General features: G+C 36.1%; 1 protein-coding gene across 1 annotated transcript; it reads left to right on the top strand.

Annotated features, from left to right (window-relative positions):
- Window positions 1–1,840: 1,840 nt before the first annotated feature.
- Window positions 1,841–17,937, top strand: LOC107558689 (uncharacterized). The gene is made up of 5 exons (XM_016242351.1): window positions 1,841–1,880; window positions 2,089–2,178; window positions 3,462–3,582; window positions 4,371–4,441; window positions 17,585–17,937. The coding sequence occupies exons 1-5, from the start codon at window positions 1,841–1,843 to the stop codon at window positions 17,935–17,937; spliced, it is 675 nt and encodes a 224-aa protein (XP_016097837.1).
- The last annotated feature ends 1,082 nt before the right edge of the window (window positions 17,938–19,019 follow it).

The raw sequence follows: 19,019 nt of genomic DNA, 5'->3' as shown, positions 1-19,019 counted from the left end.
TGCATATTTGCGGTGTCAGTGTCACTGATTGGACGAACCTGCTTACATGACTTTTCTGGCATCTGTTATCCTGTCAGTTAAATAATGTCGCCACAGAGGTCCTCCTTGCCTGTTTTAAGCCTCCTGAGGCAGAAATGGACATTGACACTTTTTCTGTCATTTGACATTTATTTTTCCGTCAAATGCTGTACTGTTTATACAAGCTGCAGTTCCTGTTACAGATCTGACATGAGCCACACTGTTCAATTTCTGATTGGTTGTCTGTTGCTAAGCATCCAGCAGTAATATTCTAACACCCTTCGTTTTACAAAAGCAGTGCTTAACCATGCTCCAGAACAGGGTTTCATAACCTCGGGTAAAAAGTGGTGCTAACCACGCTTCTATAAATTACATATGTGAAACGTTCCTTTACCTGGGGTTAAAAGTGGTGTATTGAATGACGATAAGTGCAGTGTGAAAAGCCTTTTAATAGGTTCTAATCTGTATTCTGATCAGGCCAAAACATGAGCCTGATGGACTATTTTCAAGTCACATCATAGTTGTCTACACAGTGTGGGCAAGAGCATTTTCTTCTTGAAAAAAAAACATCTGATCATTCCTCTTTAGATAACAACTTTTCAATTGTAGAAAGCAAGCCATTCTGCAATATTCTCTTATACTCCAAAACATTGACTTTTCACAGTGAAACCAGTACCAGTACCAGCAGCTGAAAGGCTCCCCACATCTTGCTTCACTGTGGTAGAGATTCATTCATTATTAGTTATTGTATTTCTTTCCAAATCTTCAAAAACACTGCTCTGCCGCATCACCATTTTACAGCTTGTATTTTTATCATGATTTATAACTCCACACAACTCTGCTGAACCACTCTGAATCAAACTTTCTATATTCTGCCAAAACCTTCATTCTATCTTTGATGTTTTTCTAAGAAAGCAATGACTTGTTAAGGAGCTTTGCTTAATTCTTTCAAATTTCCTCACCAGTAATTTGTAGTTAAGACCATTAAAAGCTTAGTATTTAGTTATTTTGAGCTCTGGATTATTTTTTTTAAACCAAGAATGTTTGTTGGTGAAATAACGAAAACAGTGACTAAAATCATGGGTAGCCATTTAAATCAAGAGGTAGACAAACCATTTAATTAGTCTATTGGAAAAACAACAGAAAAAGCAATGATCTAAAGTGAGCGAATCTTTACCAATTTAAATATGAAGTACATTGAATTCCTACAATACTGTCTTACAAATAAAACAAATCTGTCAAATGTAGCAAACGTAAAAATATCTTAAATGCTTATCATCTGTGTAATAAATGGTGCACACATTCACATGGAGCTCCTGCTAGTTCCAAATTGTTGTTATATAAAAATATAGATTGTTTAATTAGAAAGTAAATATTGTGCACATTTCCTTCAGTTATGTTTCCATGTTCATGAGAAATAAGATGAAATGAGTGACGAAGTGAAGTGACGTGACATGTGGCCAAGTATGGTAAGTATGCACACTTGGAATTTGTGCTCTGCATTTAACCCATCCAAGTGCACACACACAGCAGTGAGTAGTGAACACACACTGAACACCCACCCGGAGCAGTGGGCAGCCATTGCTGCAGCGCCCGGGGAGTAATTGGGGGTGCGGTGCCTTGCTCAAGGGCAACTCAGTCATGGATATTGCCAGAGAGCACTGTTCATTCACTTTCCCCACCCACTAAAACAAGAGTGCAAGACAATGTCATAGAGTAATTAAAGCAGGAAGTTCCTGTGTGTGTTTGTGACTGATCTGCAGTGACTTACAGCTCAGAGCACTGAGAGCCTCAACAGAGAACTGAGCTGATCTGATTGAACATGGACAGATGCTTCATACTGATTCTCATTGTGGGAACAGGTACATTATTTATGGAGTGAAAACAACTGAAACAGTGTATTTAAATACTCATGTTTTATGATTTTTTTAATTGAAATAATCATGTTTTATGTTTTTTATTTTATTATTATTATTTTTTTTAAGTGCTGTGAAAAATGTTAGCGTTATTATTTCGTAAACGCTGCTTTCACAAATAAAAGATCAGCTAATTTGTGCTTTTTGTTGACAGGTTTGGTGACTGGAGATGACATTGAGCCTGATAAAGGGACAGAAAAAATGTCTAAAGAAACAGAAACTGTCAAGCTGAGCTACTCATATAGTACAAACAGTGAATATGTTTATCTGTACTGGTACAGACAGTATGCCAACATAGAACCTGAGTATTTATTACGTAAAGGTGCACGATCATATAGTAATGCAGACAGCTCTGATCTTCGATTTCAGTCGATTACATCACGTACATCCACTGAACTCACTATTACTGATGTACGTCTGTCAGATTCAGCTCTCTATTATTGTGCTCTAAGAGTAGCAGCCCAGTGATACAAAACATGAAGAATGCCATACAAAAACCTGAAGCTCTTTTCACTTTGAACCAATCTAGTGAAAATCACAATCAAAACCCCAATCTATCCAGACCTGAATGTAATAAAATATGTGGTCACACCTGTGAGAGGTGAAATTAGGCATGTTATAAAACAGGAAACACAAGAACACTGTACAAAAACCTGATTCACAGTATTGCATCTGTATTACACAAATGTGACAACATGCTTTAGTAAACTGGTGGACACAACAAATGTTCAGGAGGACCTTGTTTACCCAGTCCAGTCAATCTATTTAAGGGATCATGTACAGTCAGTCATGTAGAAATGAATATGTGGATATAAAACTGATTTTACAGTTAAAGTTTGAGTTTAAAAGATTAGTTCACTTCCAGAATAAAAAAATCCTTATAATTTACTCACCCCCATGTCATGCAAGATGTTCATGTCTTTCTTTCTTTCGTCTCTCCTAATATTGCTAATTAAAATCATACAAAAGTAGCCAGCAGTTAAAGTTTCAATCTATTACCATGTGTAACAGATTGTGCAGGTATAATGTGCCACAAGGTAGCAGTGTTCTCAGACATTCACTTGGAACCGCAATTACAGAATTTGTAAAAATGTATACTACATTTTTTAATATCGTGTGAAAAGTGACCAAAAGGCATGGAGATTTTTGGTGTAATTTTTTTCATATATCATTCTGTTAAACACTATTATTTAAGGTTCAAAGCTTTGGTTTCACACTTACATAGAGCAGGAATTTCCTAAATGTCTTGAACAGCAGAAAGCTTCAGTAACACACAGTCAGAGCACAGAGCACTGAGAGAATTAACACACAACTGATCTGATCATATTCACCATGAACAAATACATGCTGCTGCTTTTCATTATGGCATCAGGTGCATCATTTATGATTTTAAAACCCTATAAAACACTGGATGTATTTTTATAGATTTTTCTATCAACACAATTTTAAATTTGTAAAGATGTCTTTACTAATATACAACATTTAACCTAAGACAAAGTTAGTTAATATTGTGCTTAATGTTTCCAGATGTGACAGCTGTGAACAAAATTGAGCCAAATAAAGGGACGAGAATCATCAAAACAGAAGGAGAGTCTGTAACGCTGAGCTGCTCATATGATTCAGACAGTGAAAATGTACGACTGTACTGGTACAGACAATATCCTAATGGAGAACCTCAATATTTATTACGTGAAGGAGCACGATCAAACAGTGCTAAGCACAGCTCTGATCCTCGATTCCAGTCAAGCACTTCTCGCATGTTGACTGAACTCATTTCTAGCAGTGTGACTGTGTCAGATTCAGCTCTCTATTACTGCGCGTTAAGAGTTGAAGCCCAGTGATACAAAATATGAAACAAGTCGTATAAAAACTATAAAGCATTTTTTGAAGCTCTTACTATGAAAACCAAATCAAAACCTCATTGTGAGATAATAACTGCAAACACCTGTGTAAGGTTGATAGGAAAAATGTTTTATGAAAGGAAAAAAGGGCAAAAAAAAAAAGCTTTTCATAAAGATAAAATGCTTAAAAAGTTTTAGGGGTGCAACTGTGTGTAAAAAATGTACTACAGGTGTGCAACACTTCATTTATGTTACATTTGCAAAAAAACCTAAAGCTTCCCCATGAATATGTGTTTCAAGTAGTTTTGTTTTTTAAGTCTTACTGTGACAGACTGACTGGCACCAAAGTATGGCTAAAGTTAATTTTAACTTGTGTACAAAATCTACTATGCACCCACTTACAATATTATTACTTAGAATTAATCTTAACAATAATGGATTCACATAATGGTAGCAGTAATGAGCCAGGCCCAGAAAAAAAAACTATTCATTCAAAATAAAGCTTCTCTTATGTCTTGAAGTTTAATAAGAGGAGGGACTTACATCAGACATGATCTAATTATGTCTCAGAGACAGTGTGGTTGAAATGATTCAGGCTGACTCTTCTCAGAGTGAACACTTGTACAATGAATCTTCATTCAGTTATTCTGTTCTGTGCCTCAACCGGTATGTGTATTCTGGGTTATCATGTTTTTTTTTTACTTTAAACCGCATAAACACATTTCATTACACCAAATACACCAAATAATGTTCTTTTTAGCAGCATCATATGACCCCTTTAAAAGAACAAGAGCAAGTTATTTGAGTGAACAAATCCTTTATTACAACAAACTTGAAACCATTTTAATGAAAGTATTGAAGTCTCCCTTCTGAATAAATAAATTAATTAATAAATTAATAAAAAAAATATATATAATAAAGCTGTACACCTTATGTATATCTATATCACACTTTAACATTTTAATTAATGTTTTAAAATGAAATTTAAATGAAAATTTACAACTCCTTTTATTTTTGGCAAAGTTAAAACATGGACAAACATGATATTCCTGGAAAACAATGTTTAAATAAATTATTTTATTATAAAGAATATTATTATTGTTGTTATTATAACTTTGAAGAACATCTGTCATAATTTCAAATTAAATTGAATGTTTATTTTGACGGGTTGTAGCTGACCTTTGAGTTTCAGAGTGTATTTGACAATGGTTTTTCTCAAATAAAACTAGGAAATGTTTATTTACGTTTTCTCTCAGAGCAGCTCTGCTGATGTTCATGTTTATGTATCTCAGACGCTGAAAACATAATTTATGTATGCGTACTTCAGTATGCAGTAGATAAAACGGCGCCACTCATAGACATGCAGAAACAAGCAGATTATTCATATAGCAGTCTCTTTGCGCTTTAATATTCACAGACACATATCATAACTACTTTCGATTTATCCATCCATCCGATTACTTGACATCCTCGTTATACTGTAAATTCCATTCCCTCTGCTTCACGGAAATCATACGGCCTTAACTTATAACTTGTTATTAATGCGACATACCTTTATTTGCACGGAGGGATGGTGTCCGCGAATATGAGCGAAGATGTTGGATGTATTGCCTGCTTTTGCAGTCACTTTGCTTCCACATTTTTTTGCAAATTTGATCTGTACTCAAGGACAACCCCGCATTCGTTTTTTTAAATATCCGAAGTATTCCCATACTGCAGATATTAACTTTTTTTTCGGAGGGGATGGAAATGAGATATTATCTCTCTGTCATTTTCTCCGCTGCACGTGAGTGTAACGTTAAGCAGCCAAGTGAATGCAGAGTGCCGAGCGGAAATAAGTTGCATGTGCGTGGGTGAGATTTTTTCTCATTCATTTTTTTTCAAAAACCGTAGATATGCAAATGTTTACGGTATGATAACCGTGCTCGTTCGAACCGTGATAAACCGTCATACCGGTATATCGTTACAACCCTAGTGTTCACAACTCACTGCTGTGTGTGTGCACTTTGATGGGTTAAATGCTGAGCACAAATTCCAAATAACCATAAGAGGGCAGTATAGGTACTATATTACCTTTGAGAAAACATCAGCTCTCCCATTCACTGATTTATCTTGAAGGTGTATTCAAGACACAGTCATGTGACACAGGCTGAGGGATATTTTTATTTTCACACTATTGGTATGCATTTAATATACCTGCATTTTCAATTGTTTGCATCGTTTTACATTTAATATTCTAAAACCTTTACTGAATGAAGATCAGAGGATATGGTTGATCAACCAGACAAACATGTGACTGAAACTGAAGAAGATCAGTAATATATAAAACAGATTCAGAACTTTAAGTTTTATTCGGGTACTTTTGAACAGTCAAAATGGTGGGAAAATTAGTTATCAAACACAATTAAATTAACTCAAATAATACAGCATATAGATGAAAGTGAAAATTCAGAGGATGAAGTTCTTGTGTGTGTTTGTGACTGTTCTGCAGTGACTTACAGCTCAGAGAACTGAGAGCCTCAACAGAGAACTGAGCTGATCTGATTGAACATGGACAGATGCTTCATACTGATTCTCATTGTGGGAACAGGCGCACTGTTATATAATTACATTGTTTTTTTTAAATAATTATATAAAAATAATTTTAAAACATCAAACCACAAATGTACTAATATTTTATATATTTCTGTAAAAGTGCTGTGGAAGATATTTGACATAGTACTTTGTCAGCCTTGCTTTCACAAATCAAAAGTCAGTTTATTTGTGCTTATTGTTGACAGGTTTGGCGGCTGGAGACAGCATTGAGTCAGATAAAGGGACAGAAAAAAACTCTCAAGAAGGAGAAAATGTCAAGCTGAGCTGCTCACATAGACCTAGTACAAGTAGTGATTATGTTTATCTTTAATGGTACAGACAGTATCACAACAGAGATCCACAGTTCATATTATGCAAAAATGTACGGTCGGCGAGTGATGCAGACAGCTCTGATCCTCGGTTTCAGTCGACTGCATCACGTACATCCACTGAACTCACTATTACTGATGTACATCTGTCAGATTCAGCTTTATATTACTGTGCTCTAAGAGTAGGAGCCCAGTGATACAAAACATGAAGAATGTAGTGCAAAAACCGGAATCTCTTTTCACTTATATTATATATCACAATCACAACCACTATCTATCCAGCCCTGAATATAATAAATATGTAATAACACCTATGTTGAGGCCTGAAACTTTAAGACACTTGTGTGGTTAATTTTATACACATAGTCTTAAAGCACCTTAATTAGTTGGAAAAAAATATGAAAATTCATTATGAGCACAAACAAGTACTTGTTCCTTTATCCACTACAACAAAATTGGAAATAAACTATGATGAACGTTGTGCTGGATTTGTTTTGCATTTTCATGTATTTCTTTGGTCATGAACTTGGATTTCAGAAGTTTCTGGATGTGCCAGAGGGAGGAGTCAAAGGAACCTCTTCAAACAAACTCTGTAGTGTAGATCAAGTGCTCTTGCTCACTAGAGTATATACACTCACTCTATCACAGACTAGATCAGAGGTGAGAATAAGATCTGGATTTAGACTAGACTTAATTTTTAAAGCAAGAAAGATGACAGACTGGATAAAACAAACTATCATTGTTTTCATATATGTCTGGGGTAAGCAACATTTTTGTATTCTTTTTATATTCTTAAATATAAACTCTTTGCAATATATAAAATAATTGTGAATGTTTATGATATTTCTTTGCTGATGTTCTTCATGATTTGGTTCTGCAGGAATAGAATCACAGGACAGCGTTGAGCAGAAAACAGGAGTTCAGACTGCTTATGAAGGTGGAACTGTAATAATCAACTGTACATATCAAACTTCGTACTCCCCGACTCTCTTTTGGTATCAGCAAAAAGTAAACAGAGTCCCTAAATATATGCTGAACAGAGTTGGTAAGACTGGAGATGAAGACAAAGAGTTCAAAGACCGATTTAATGCACATATCGACACATCTTCAAAATCAGTTCCACTGACAATCAAGAATCTGCGTGTGTCTGACTCTGCTGTGTACTACTGTGCTCTGAGGCCCACAGTGACTGAAACACACTCAGCACTCACACAAGAACCTTCATCATTCACTCAGTTCTGACGGTTGTAGCTTTTTCTAAATGTAAATGAATGGATTATTTCATCTTAACTGGTTGCTCAACCATCCACTTTTTATTTGTTGTTATTTTTGAATTATTTCTCTGTTAGTTTATACTGGAGATGTCAAACTATAACTTTTAAAATGTGGTTAGAATGTTATTATTGACAAGTGATATTTAATCTACCACAGAAATGAATTTGTTAGCTTAAGCATAAAAACATTCTGACTTTTAAGAATAAAAACTGACTGATCTGCTGCTGAGGAAAATTTAAGACAGATATAAATATATTGTCATTATGCAATATGCAGCTATAGGGACCCAGCAGAGGGAGCTCATTATCATTTGCTGATATGTGGATGATGAGATCTCGCTCGGGAACAAATCTCTCTCACAGCAAAGTATTCTTATTGTGTTATTTATTATAAGTGCAACTAAACTTAAGAACTAAAAGACATAACTAAAGAATGTCCCAGCCATTTTTTAGTCATTCAAAGTCGTAAACTGTGTAAACAGCATTTATGGTAAACAGAATTCAGTAGTAAACAGACTAAATGACTGCTTATATACAGTTGTGTGATGATTGACAGGACAGAACGATCAGGCTCCCAAACTTACATTTAGAGCGTCATTATACATATGTGGCTCAGTCAGTGCATCAGCTTTGTCCATATTTTTCTTTCTTAAACTGTTTTGTCTTCAAATATAATTATATTTTTAATTCTTAAAAAATAATAAACCACCTCAAATTTTATGGATTTTCATTCCAATTGAAATTGTGAACTGTGGTTACAATTCAAATTCATGAAATGGAAGTACATTAATGTGTTTAATTGGCTCTTTTTTTGTTACCCAGGTGTGAATAAAATGGCTCAGAGAGGAGGGACTCAGTGTTCACAGATCTGACATGATGTAATTGTATCTAACAGAGATTCTGATGATCAGTTTCATATGGCTGCATCACACACATCCACTGAACTCACTATTACTGATGTACATTTGTCAGATTCAGCTCACTGTTATTGTGCTCTAATGAAACATACAAAAACCTGAAGTCATTTTTCACTTTCTAGTGAAAATCACAAACAAAACCACAATCTATCAGCCCTGAATATAAAATATAACTAAAACATATTATCTAATAAAATATGTGGTCCCACCTGTGTAAGACAGAATTAGGTCTTAAGGCATAAATGCAAATTAGAAACTTTAGAAAATAAGCATTAACAGTATGTCCAGATATCATATTCCACGTTCAAACCACTCATATATGGCCAATTAAATCTATAAGTTCTACAGCAGAAGCACAGATTTCTTAAAATGTTTCTCTTAATTTTTTTAACATATATAAAAATACATTATTTAATAAGGATTAATAAATCACCTTTCATTTAATGGATTGTCATTCCACTTCATGATATTCCCTTTAAAATTTAATATATTTAATTGAACAAAATTTTATAAAATACATAAATCCAGAGAGGAGGAACTTAGTGTTTCAACAGCATAAAAACCTCACTAAAACACATTAAAAAATAAAAATTAGCAGAATAACTTAATTGTTAAAATGTTAAACCTTAGAAACAATTAACTTTAACTTGTTTATTGCTAACATGTTTAATATCATGAGACTTTAATTCAGTTGTAACACTTGCAAAAAACCAAAAGAGGGCAATATCTCTCAGTATCACACCAACAGAGAGGTTTCCTTTACGTTTTCAGAAACTCAGTCTCATCATAATTATGAGAGAAAAACTCTCTTATTGAAGGATTTATTTTGACTTCATTGTCAATTTGAAACAGATGATGAGGTGGTTCAGGAATATATTTATGGTATGCATTTCTACTCATTTTTCAACTTAAAGTTCTGTCATGAAACTCAGAAAAGATGTTCTAACTCAATCTGACTTAATGACATCATTATTCACGTGGCGCAGCTGATTGGTTCTTTTTGTATTAGCAGCCAATGAGCTTGCTGCTCAAACATTCAAATACTCAGCTAGTGCTTGCTGTAGCAGTTGCAGCGTGCTTCAGAAAACATCTGAAATCAACATCTGAGATAAGTGAATACGCATATCACTTTTACGCATATTACTGCTCATACTGCATGGTCTGCCTAACCAATTTCTAAATGAGCAACCATAAACAAGTTTAAACTAAGTGTCACGTTTAACAGTCTTGCATTCCTATACTAAGTATAATTAGTAGCATTTACGTATCTGTGTTTATACAGCTTCAACAGCAAGCAGTCTGTAATTGTTCTGAGGACATGCCGACAAGTTAAGGACATGATAACAGGCTTAAATGAAATAAGCATTAACGTTGTATGCATTTCAACTGGGGTTCGCATATTAGCTGCTTAACCTCAATGTTCACGTTGGCTTATTTCTTAGGTCGATGTTTTCCGTAGCTGTGCTGAGTGTGCGTTTGATTCAGCTGCACGCAGAGTCTGAGTCACGCTCTCTTTATCGTCCTAATGGCTTTAATAAACAATAAGTTATATAAATTACAGTTATCAAATTACTTTAATATATTTTGCACAGGTGGCTGTTGGGGTCTTCTCTCATCAGCTTGCAACAAATATCTATTTGTTAACTACACGTAGTGCGCATTCTAACTAGTGTTAAGCCGGTCGGCATGGTAGCGAAGGCATACAATTGCTCCCCAGGCACTGCAGCAATGGCTGTGCCCACTGCTCCGGGTGTGTATTCACCGTGTGTGTGTGTGTGTGTGTGTGTGTGTGTGTTCACTACTGTGTGTACAGCAGCAGTGTAGCACATCTATTCCTCCAAGACCAAACACATTGACATTGACATGTATTTGCATGCTAAACTCTCCGAGAGTTGTCATTGCAGAAATACAAAGTTCTACCAGAAAGACTCGGGAGGTGAAGATAAAATTCAAAATAATTTATTTACAAAGCTGATACAAAAAAACTGAATTATTTGGCGTAGGCAGGGCCGCATTAAGACCTTACTGGGCCCTGGGGCTATGACTTACTGCAGGGCCCCCTATTACAAATATAATATATATATACTGTATATATAGCTTTAAATAGGATTTTTATCCTATCAAAATTTTGATGCATTGAAATTTCATAATTCTTGTTACCAATTTCAATATAATAAAAAAATAAATAAAAAAATACTAGCCTAAGTAAAAACAAGCTTATACTTAAGACAAGTAAACAGCCACAAATTACAAAAAAATAGTAAAAGCTGCACGCAGAGTCTGAGTCACGCTCTCTTTATCGTCCTAATGGCTTTAATACACAATAAGTTATATAAATTACAGTTATCAAATTACTTTAATATATTTTGCACAGGTGGCTGTTGGGGTCTTCTCTCATCAGCTTGCAACAAATATCTATTTGTTAACTACACGTAGTGCGCATTCTAACTAGTGTTAAGCCGGTCGGCATGGTAGCCAAGGCATACAATTGCTCCCCAGGCACTGCAGCAATGGCTGTGCCCACTGCTCCGGGTGTGTATTCACCGTGTGTGTGTGTGTGTGTGTGTGTGTGTGTGTTCACTACTGTGTGTACAGCAGCAGTGTAGCACATCTATTCCTCCAAGACCAAACACATTGACATTGACATGTATTTGCATGCTAAACTCTCCGAGAGTTGTCATTGCAGAAATACAAAGTTCTACCAGAAAGACTCGGGAGGTGAAGATAAAATTCAAAATAATTTATTTACAAAGCTGATACAAAAAAACTGAATTATTTGGCGTAGGCAGGGCCGCATTAAGACCTTACTGGGCCCTGGGGCTATGACTTACTGCAGGGCCCCCTATTACAAATATAATATATATATACTGTATATATAGCTTTAAATAGGATTTTTATCCTATCAAAATTTTGATGCATTGAAATTTCATAATTCTTGTTACCAATTTCAATATAATAAAAAAATAAATAAAAAAATACTAGCCTAAGTAAAAACAAGCTTATACTTAAGACAAGTAAACAGCCACAAATTACAAAAAAATAGTAAATGAAACACTTAAAGCACTGAATAATAAATTATATTGTATAAAATAAATGTACAAATAAACTGAATAGTCTTCACTGTATAAATTCAATGTACATTCATTCTTATTTATTTTACAAAAATAATTCGGTTAAGGACAATGAGTGATTTTCTTTCTAATGTTTGATTAACATTATTGACAAAAATTTTGATAGCAGCTAAATTAAGCTGCTTTAGAGGAACAGCTCACCCAAAAATGAAAGGTCTGTTGTTGTTCTAAACCTGTATGAGTTTCCTTCTGCTGTTGAATGTAAAAGTATATATTTGGAACAATACTGGTAACCCAACAGTTGCTGCCTGGGCCCCTATGACTTCCATAGTATGAAAATACACTACTGGAGTCAATGGGGACCTGAAACTTTCTAGTTATGAACATTCTTCAAAATATCTTCTTTTATGTTGAGGAGAACAAAGAAATTCATACAGGTTTAGAACAACTTGAGGCTGAGTAAATTATGACAGTATTATCATTTTTGGGTGAACTATCCCTTTAAAATCTCATCATATTAGGATCTCGTATAGCCTACTACTACACATGCTTTATATTGAACTATTAACGTTCACTTAAGACACAGATGACTGTGTTGACTAGGAGACATTGACACATAACTGCATTTGAACGTTTAAACACAAGGCGCGAAAAATAACTCAAGTTTAGACTGGCGCTGTACGAGCAGATGCGCGCCACGTGACCGTCTTAATGCGCGCATTTGCCAAAATGAATTCTGCCCCACTGCTTAATGTCCCTGAACAGTTAAATTTGTTTTTAAACCACAATGCTTAAAATGTGTTTAAATGAAAAGCTTAACCTACATCATGCCGCGCAAAATGATTTATAGGCTATATTTCTACCGGTTTATCTCTCAACCCAAAAGCGAATATACTTTGTTCAAACACAAAAAGCAATATACATCCATCAAGTTGTTAACTTGTTAATCAAACTAACCTAAAATCTGTGGGGACGATGATGCTGTGATTTTATCTGCTCCATGTGCCCGGTCCACTTGCTGTTTCACAACTTCTACTCCATCATCAGCTTTACCCTTACCAAAAAGTAGTATACTTCAAGTTTATTTTAGTAAGTATACTTAAGTAAAGTTCAAGTATATTTTTAAGTATACTTTATGTAGTAAGTATACAAATATCAGTGTACTGGAAGTATACTTGTAAGTGTACTATTTCAATACTCCTTGGGACTAAATTGGCCCACTTTCTAGTATATAAAAGTATAAATGAAAAATGGTTAATGGGGCCCTGGGAGTAGCTTAAATCTGAAGTCGTAGATTCCAGTTATTCCTGCCAAAGACGAAGGCAGGGCGGAGCCTACCCCAAAAGAAAGAGAAGAAAATGAAATACCCACCAGACGAAGTATTTCTTAGAAGATCCTAGAACATATAAAACAAAAGAAAAGAAAATATATTTAATTAGTCATAATTAAGGTGAGTATGACAAGCGTTAAAAATTTATCCGATTATAGCCAAAGTATTGGTGCTTATAGAGTAGAGGAGATGGACCACAAAAGCCTCAAGGAGAGAGAGAGAGAGGCCACAATAGGCCTGATAGTGATAGGCCGCACAGAGAGAGAGCGGGCCATAGTGAGAAAGGCCATTATAGGCCACCGAAAGAAATACCTCAGAAGGCTACAGAGGGGAAACCTGAGAAAGACAGGCCGCAGAAAGAAATGACACAAAAGATAGGCAACAGAGGGGAAGGCCGGAGAGAGAAAGGCTAAGTTAAGCCTATTAAAATCTTCCACTTCACTGAAATAGTTATCAGAGAACAATCACTGTTGGGTTAACAGAAATATCAGTAACAAAAGGTGCACTGGGCATTGTGCAAAAATAATTCACATTCTACTCTGACCTGTAATGATAATCCGGACCAGAAAGGAAGACCTGCTCAACCTCCTGCAATGAGAAATCCCGTAGGACAGCCAGGGCATATATGATGGCCTGTGAAAAAACAGTTAATTTAAGTATACCATTATAGCACTACTGAACAGCAAGCCATTATACATTGGTAGCATGCACGAGTAGCACCAGCTGCAGCCTCCGGTTGTGCAGGAACATACTATTGGTGATAGGCCGTGAAAGATGTAATGAATAGTTGTGACACCACCACCAGTGTTTGGTTAATTTACCTTAAACATACTGCATTAGATTTATAACAAAAGGCATAAATAATAAATATTTACAAACGAATGACTGTATGAGCTATCTTATGACATTTATGCCATTTAACACAGAAAGACAGCGTAGTTCATGAGAAAAGCCATTACAGGCCAATTTTGCGATGGACAATGATAGGCAGAATTACGTGAACAATAATAGTCACACTTACCTGATGGTAACAATAGGCCAAATTGAACAAAGGCCACGATAGGCTGAGCAATGTGTAATGTCAATATGCCATGTAAATGCCTGACGGGCTGCAATTACATTGATAGCCTGTGCATGTTTCTATAAGCTAATGTGAAAGCCCCATGTGTGAATAACAACGATAGGCCATTGTATCAAAAGCCATAATAGACTGGACATGAGGAGCACGTGAGAAGTAACCACCACCAGTAGTTTGCCAAGAGTATCATACTGTACCTTGAGTATTACATGAAATAGTTTTAGAGTCTGATCTTGCCGGAACTCAGCAGCTTGATGGCAGATTACAAGGATTCTAAACCACCGCATTGTGTTAGAGATGCCATTAGTTTAGGTTAAATGATAGAGGTAGGATTAGGGTTCTAACAGCGACTAAGAAAGAGCATATACAAAGATATATAATAAACATTCTTTAGGCTAGACTCCTGCACACGCTTGATAGAACTCCATCTAACTGCCGGAACCCACAGAGGAAACATCTCCCCCCAAAATAGAAAATGAGCCAGATCAGCATGACCATAAGTAGATGAAGGCCGTGATATGTGAAGGCCACGATAGGCCAAACTTCATAAACAGCAATGGACAAACTTACCTGATGACCACCATAGCAGAGTTATGTGAAGGCCACAATAGGCCAAGTAAGACCGAAGCCAATAGGTATGAGGAAACAGAATGAGCCACCACCAGTAGATGCAAAAATAAACAAGCCTTGATTATAGATTAAAGATGCCTGCTGAGCATTGAGCCGAATCTTACCTAGAACTCGAATGGGAGAATGACCATGTATACATCAGCTTGATATAGACTGCATTCATAATAGCGCCAGTCCAAAAGAAAGACCTGTGTAAAGATGAGGTGAGAGTAAATGACTGCATTGTGATGAAATGGCTAAGGTTAGTAAAGTGATCGAGTGTAGTAGTTAAGTTTAAGCAGAAAGCGTAAATACGCATAAGCATAAATATTGGAACTGTAATAAACAGAACTATTCTCTGGCTTAACTCCCATGAAAGCTTGATAGACTCTGCAGAGAAGACACCTTTTAACCATAGGAACCCAACGAGTGAACCTTCAGAGAAACCAGATCGCATGAGATACAAGTTAAAGAAATACTAGGAATGTATGGAACTAGGACAAAGATAGAAATAAATCTTGTGGTACATTAGTACAAGTTCCAAGATAGAATACTTCAATGCTCACCACATAGAAAAAGAGAGAGTGCCAGCTAGTTATTTATCAGAGACTAATGCCACATAGCTAAGCTAAAGCTAATTACGTTAAATATAATATGTCCTGAGAATAGTATAAGAATAATCAGATTAGACAAAACTATGATGAAATTCTTAGTTGGAGTCAATTTATTGTGCATCGGGAAAACTTTAATGTTTGAGCATAGCAAGAAAACGTGTCATTCATCCGTTTACATTCTTGCTCTTATTCAGAGGATGCTCATGCAGAAATAGACAGCGAGGACCTCTTTGCAAAAATGGGCTACGCAACAGGAGAGACTTAAAGTCGTAAAACTTACTCCATTCAAGTACAAGTCATTCAGGAATTGTTGTAGTTAGAGGCAAATGAAACAGTGATTATAATGGTGTAGGCTGATGAAGTGATGAAGACGAAATGCCGAAGGAGACCAGCAGCCTTGTTTCCAACAGCAGGCCCGGAGAATCTTTGTTTGTGCAGGTTCACGTGAGCGTACAGGCGAAATATATTGTTAATTGAGAAGCGAGCAGCGCCGACGCGACAGCTCAGAAAGCATCACGTGAGCGTACAGGCGAAATATATTGTTAATTGAGAAGCGAGTAGCGCCGACGCGACAGCTCAGAAAGCACTCGGAATGACGCGGACGTGAACTAAAAGCTCCGCCAATGTTTCACATCCTCCGCCATGAAAACGCCAACACCTGTATATCATGGCAACACTACCAACAACTGCAAACATTCACCACGACACCAGAGCATCGCACAATTCCAATGATCTAGCGTGCATCTTGAGAGGAATGTCAAACTCGGCAATCGTTCGCTGAAGACAAACTTAATTATATGCAAGTAACCCAGGGAAAGTGCTCAAACATTCAAATACTGGGCTAGTGCTCGCTTTAGCAGTTGCAGTGCGCTTCAGAAACCCTCCACCTTCCCCAGCTCCACCTGTACAGATCTGCTACAGGGTGATTTCATGTATGTTTTATAGTGGGTTGTCTCATATATATGATATATGAGTAGCAGCAGTATTTCTCACATGCTCACAGCAGCATGTCATGGATGTACTGGCAGTAGCAAGTCTCAGTACTTGCTCTGCAGCAGCGGTAGCATAGCAGGTCTATTCTGCCAAGACCAAACACACTGACATGGCAGAATTTGAATTATGTAAAAGTGTTTTCTTGATTTAAAGGATGTTCTCACATAACTGTGTTGCTAACATGTGAACAATTGGATTATGATGCATGATGGAAACATAAGTATGTGTTGCATTTTATTTTGTTTTTATAGAATTACCAAATTCCAACTGATGAACAGATAAATGTGTTTCACGTGATACTACGCTGTTGTGAGTTGGGCCCAAAATGACATTCAAAATGTTTCTGACTCTGATGGAGAAAAAAACTCTAAAACACTAAACACTAAAACTCTTCCCCATTTAAAATAGCATTCATTACTGTCAAAATCATTTTAATTAAAGGCACACCTTGGCAACTAGTGATAATTTATTACAATAACTTTGCATTTTTCTGCTTAAGCATCAGGTTATTCTGTATTTCTTTGCTGTGGTATATTTTGCTATTCGGTTACTTGTCTTTCACTTCAGAATTTCTGTTATTTATTTTTTCTTATTATGGTACAGCACATTGGTCAGTGGACTTTTGCTTTAATAGTGCTTTATAAATAGACTAACCCAAACTGAAAACTGTTATTCTCATACAATCATATTCCTAAATAAGGATCCCAGATTAATGTTGGTTAATTTGTTTGGTACAGTTGTAAAAATTGTTCATGTGATTTAGATCTTACTTCTCTCCTCAATGTCTGAATTGAGTTATAATATGAGAGAGGAGGGACTCTGTGTTCATATGTCTCACAGAGACTGTGGTTGAATCGATTCTTTTCAGAGTGAACACTTGTATAATGGATCTTCATCCAGTTATTCTGCTCTGTGTCTCAGCTGGTATGTGTATTTATTTGCATAATTATTTATTTTTCTGTTAACAATTTTACTCAAAACTTTTCTCTAAAAAGTTACCAATTAACTTTCCATTTTCAGCTGCTGTCTTTGGAAATGTCATCAAACCAGACCAACCAGAAGTTTTTGCTGAGGAGGCTTCAGATATTACATTGTCCTGTAATTTTTCTGACTCTGGAACTACAGATAATCTCCACTGGTACCGTCAGTATGGAAGATCAAAACCTGAATTTCTTGTACTCACCTACAGCAGTGCAAAGGAAGCTCAACGGTCTGATGTAGATCCAAGATTCACTGTTAAAGTTGAAAAAAGGGAACATGTGGATCTGAAGATCTTCTCTGCTGCTGTATCAGACTCTGCTCTGTACTACTGTGCTCTGCAGCCCACAGTGACAGGAAACACATCAGCTCTCTACAAAAACCTGTTACAATGAGAGACGAGAGACAAACACAGAGATAGAGATGAAGACAGAGAGAAAGAATCTGTGACTGGCAATTATGAACCAATAGTGGAAAAAAATCACAGGTAGAAGTAACCCAGGGAAAGTGCTCAAACATTCAAATACTGGGCTAGTGCTCGCTTTAGCAGTTGCAGTGCGCTTCAGAAACCCTCCACCTTCCCCAGCTCCACCTGTACAGATCTGCTACAGGGTGATTTCATGTATGTTTTATAGTGGGTTGTCTCATATATATGATATATGAGTAGCAGCAGTATTTCTCACATGCTCACAGCAGCATGTCATGGATGTACTGGCAGTAGCAAGTCTCAGTACTTGCTCTGCAGCAGCGGTAGCATAGCAGGTCTATTCTGCCAAGACCAAACACACTGACATGGCAGAATTTGAATTATGTAAAAGTGTTTTCTTGATTTAAAGGATGTTCTCACATAACTGTGTTGCTAACATGTGAACAATTGGATTATGATGCATGATGGAAACATAAGTATGTGTTGCATTTTATTTTGTTTTTATAGAATTACCAAATTCCAACTGATGAACAGATAAATGTGTTTCACGTGATACTACGCTGTTGTGAGTTGGGCCCAAAATGACATTCAAAATGTTTCTGACTCTGATGGAGAAAAAAACTCTAAAACACTAAACACTAAAACTCTTCCCCATTTAAAATAGCATTCATTACTGTCAAAATCATTTTAATTAAAGGCACACCTTGGCAACTAGTGATAATTTATCTTTGCATTTTTGCATTTTTCTGCTTAAGCATCAGGTTATTCTGTATTTCTTTGCTGTGGTATATTTTGCTATTCGGTTTTCACTTCAGCACTTCAGAATTTCTGTTATTTATTTTTTCTTATTATGGTACAGCACATTGGTCAGTGGACTTTTGCTTTAATAGTGCTTTATAAATAGACTAACCCAAACTGAAAACTGTTATTCTCATACAATCATATTCCTAAATAAGGATCCCAGATTAATGTTGGTTAATTTGTTTGGTACAGTTGTAAAAATTGTTCATGTGATTTAGATCTTACTTCTCTCCTCAATGTCTGAATTGA

This window comes from Sinocyclocheilus grahami, unplaced genomic scaffold (genome assembly GCF_001515645.1).
Source record: "Sinocyclocheilus grahami isolate Dianchi unplaced genomic scaffold, SAMN03320097.WGS_v1.1 scaffold21.1, whole genome shotgun sequence".
NCBI lineage: Eukaryota > Metazoa > Chordata > Actinopteri > Cypriniformes > Cyprinidae > Sinocyclocheilus > Sinocyclocheilus grahami.
This window is presented reverse-complemented; position numbering and strand designations above follow the sequence as displayed.

Bases quoted from the DNA above. Each gene is read 5' to 3' on its own strand.
- LOC107558689 (XM_016242351.1), top strand. From the start codon at position 1,841: ATGGACAGATGCTTCATACTGATTCTCATTGTGGGAACAG. The intron at 3,583-4,370 runs GTACAGACAATA...GAAATGATTCAG, and splicing joins GAAAATGTACGACTGTACTG to GCTGACTCTTCTCAGAGTGA. The intron at 4,442-17,584 runs GTATGTGTATTC...TTCCATTTTCAG, and splicing joins TCTGTTCTGTGCCTCAACCG to CTGCTGTCTTTGGAAATGTC.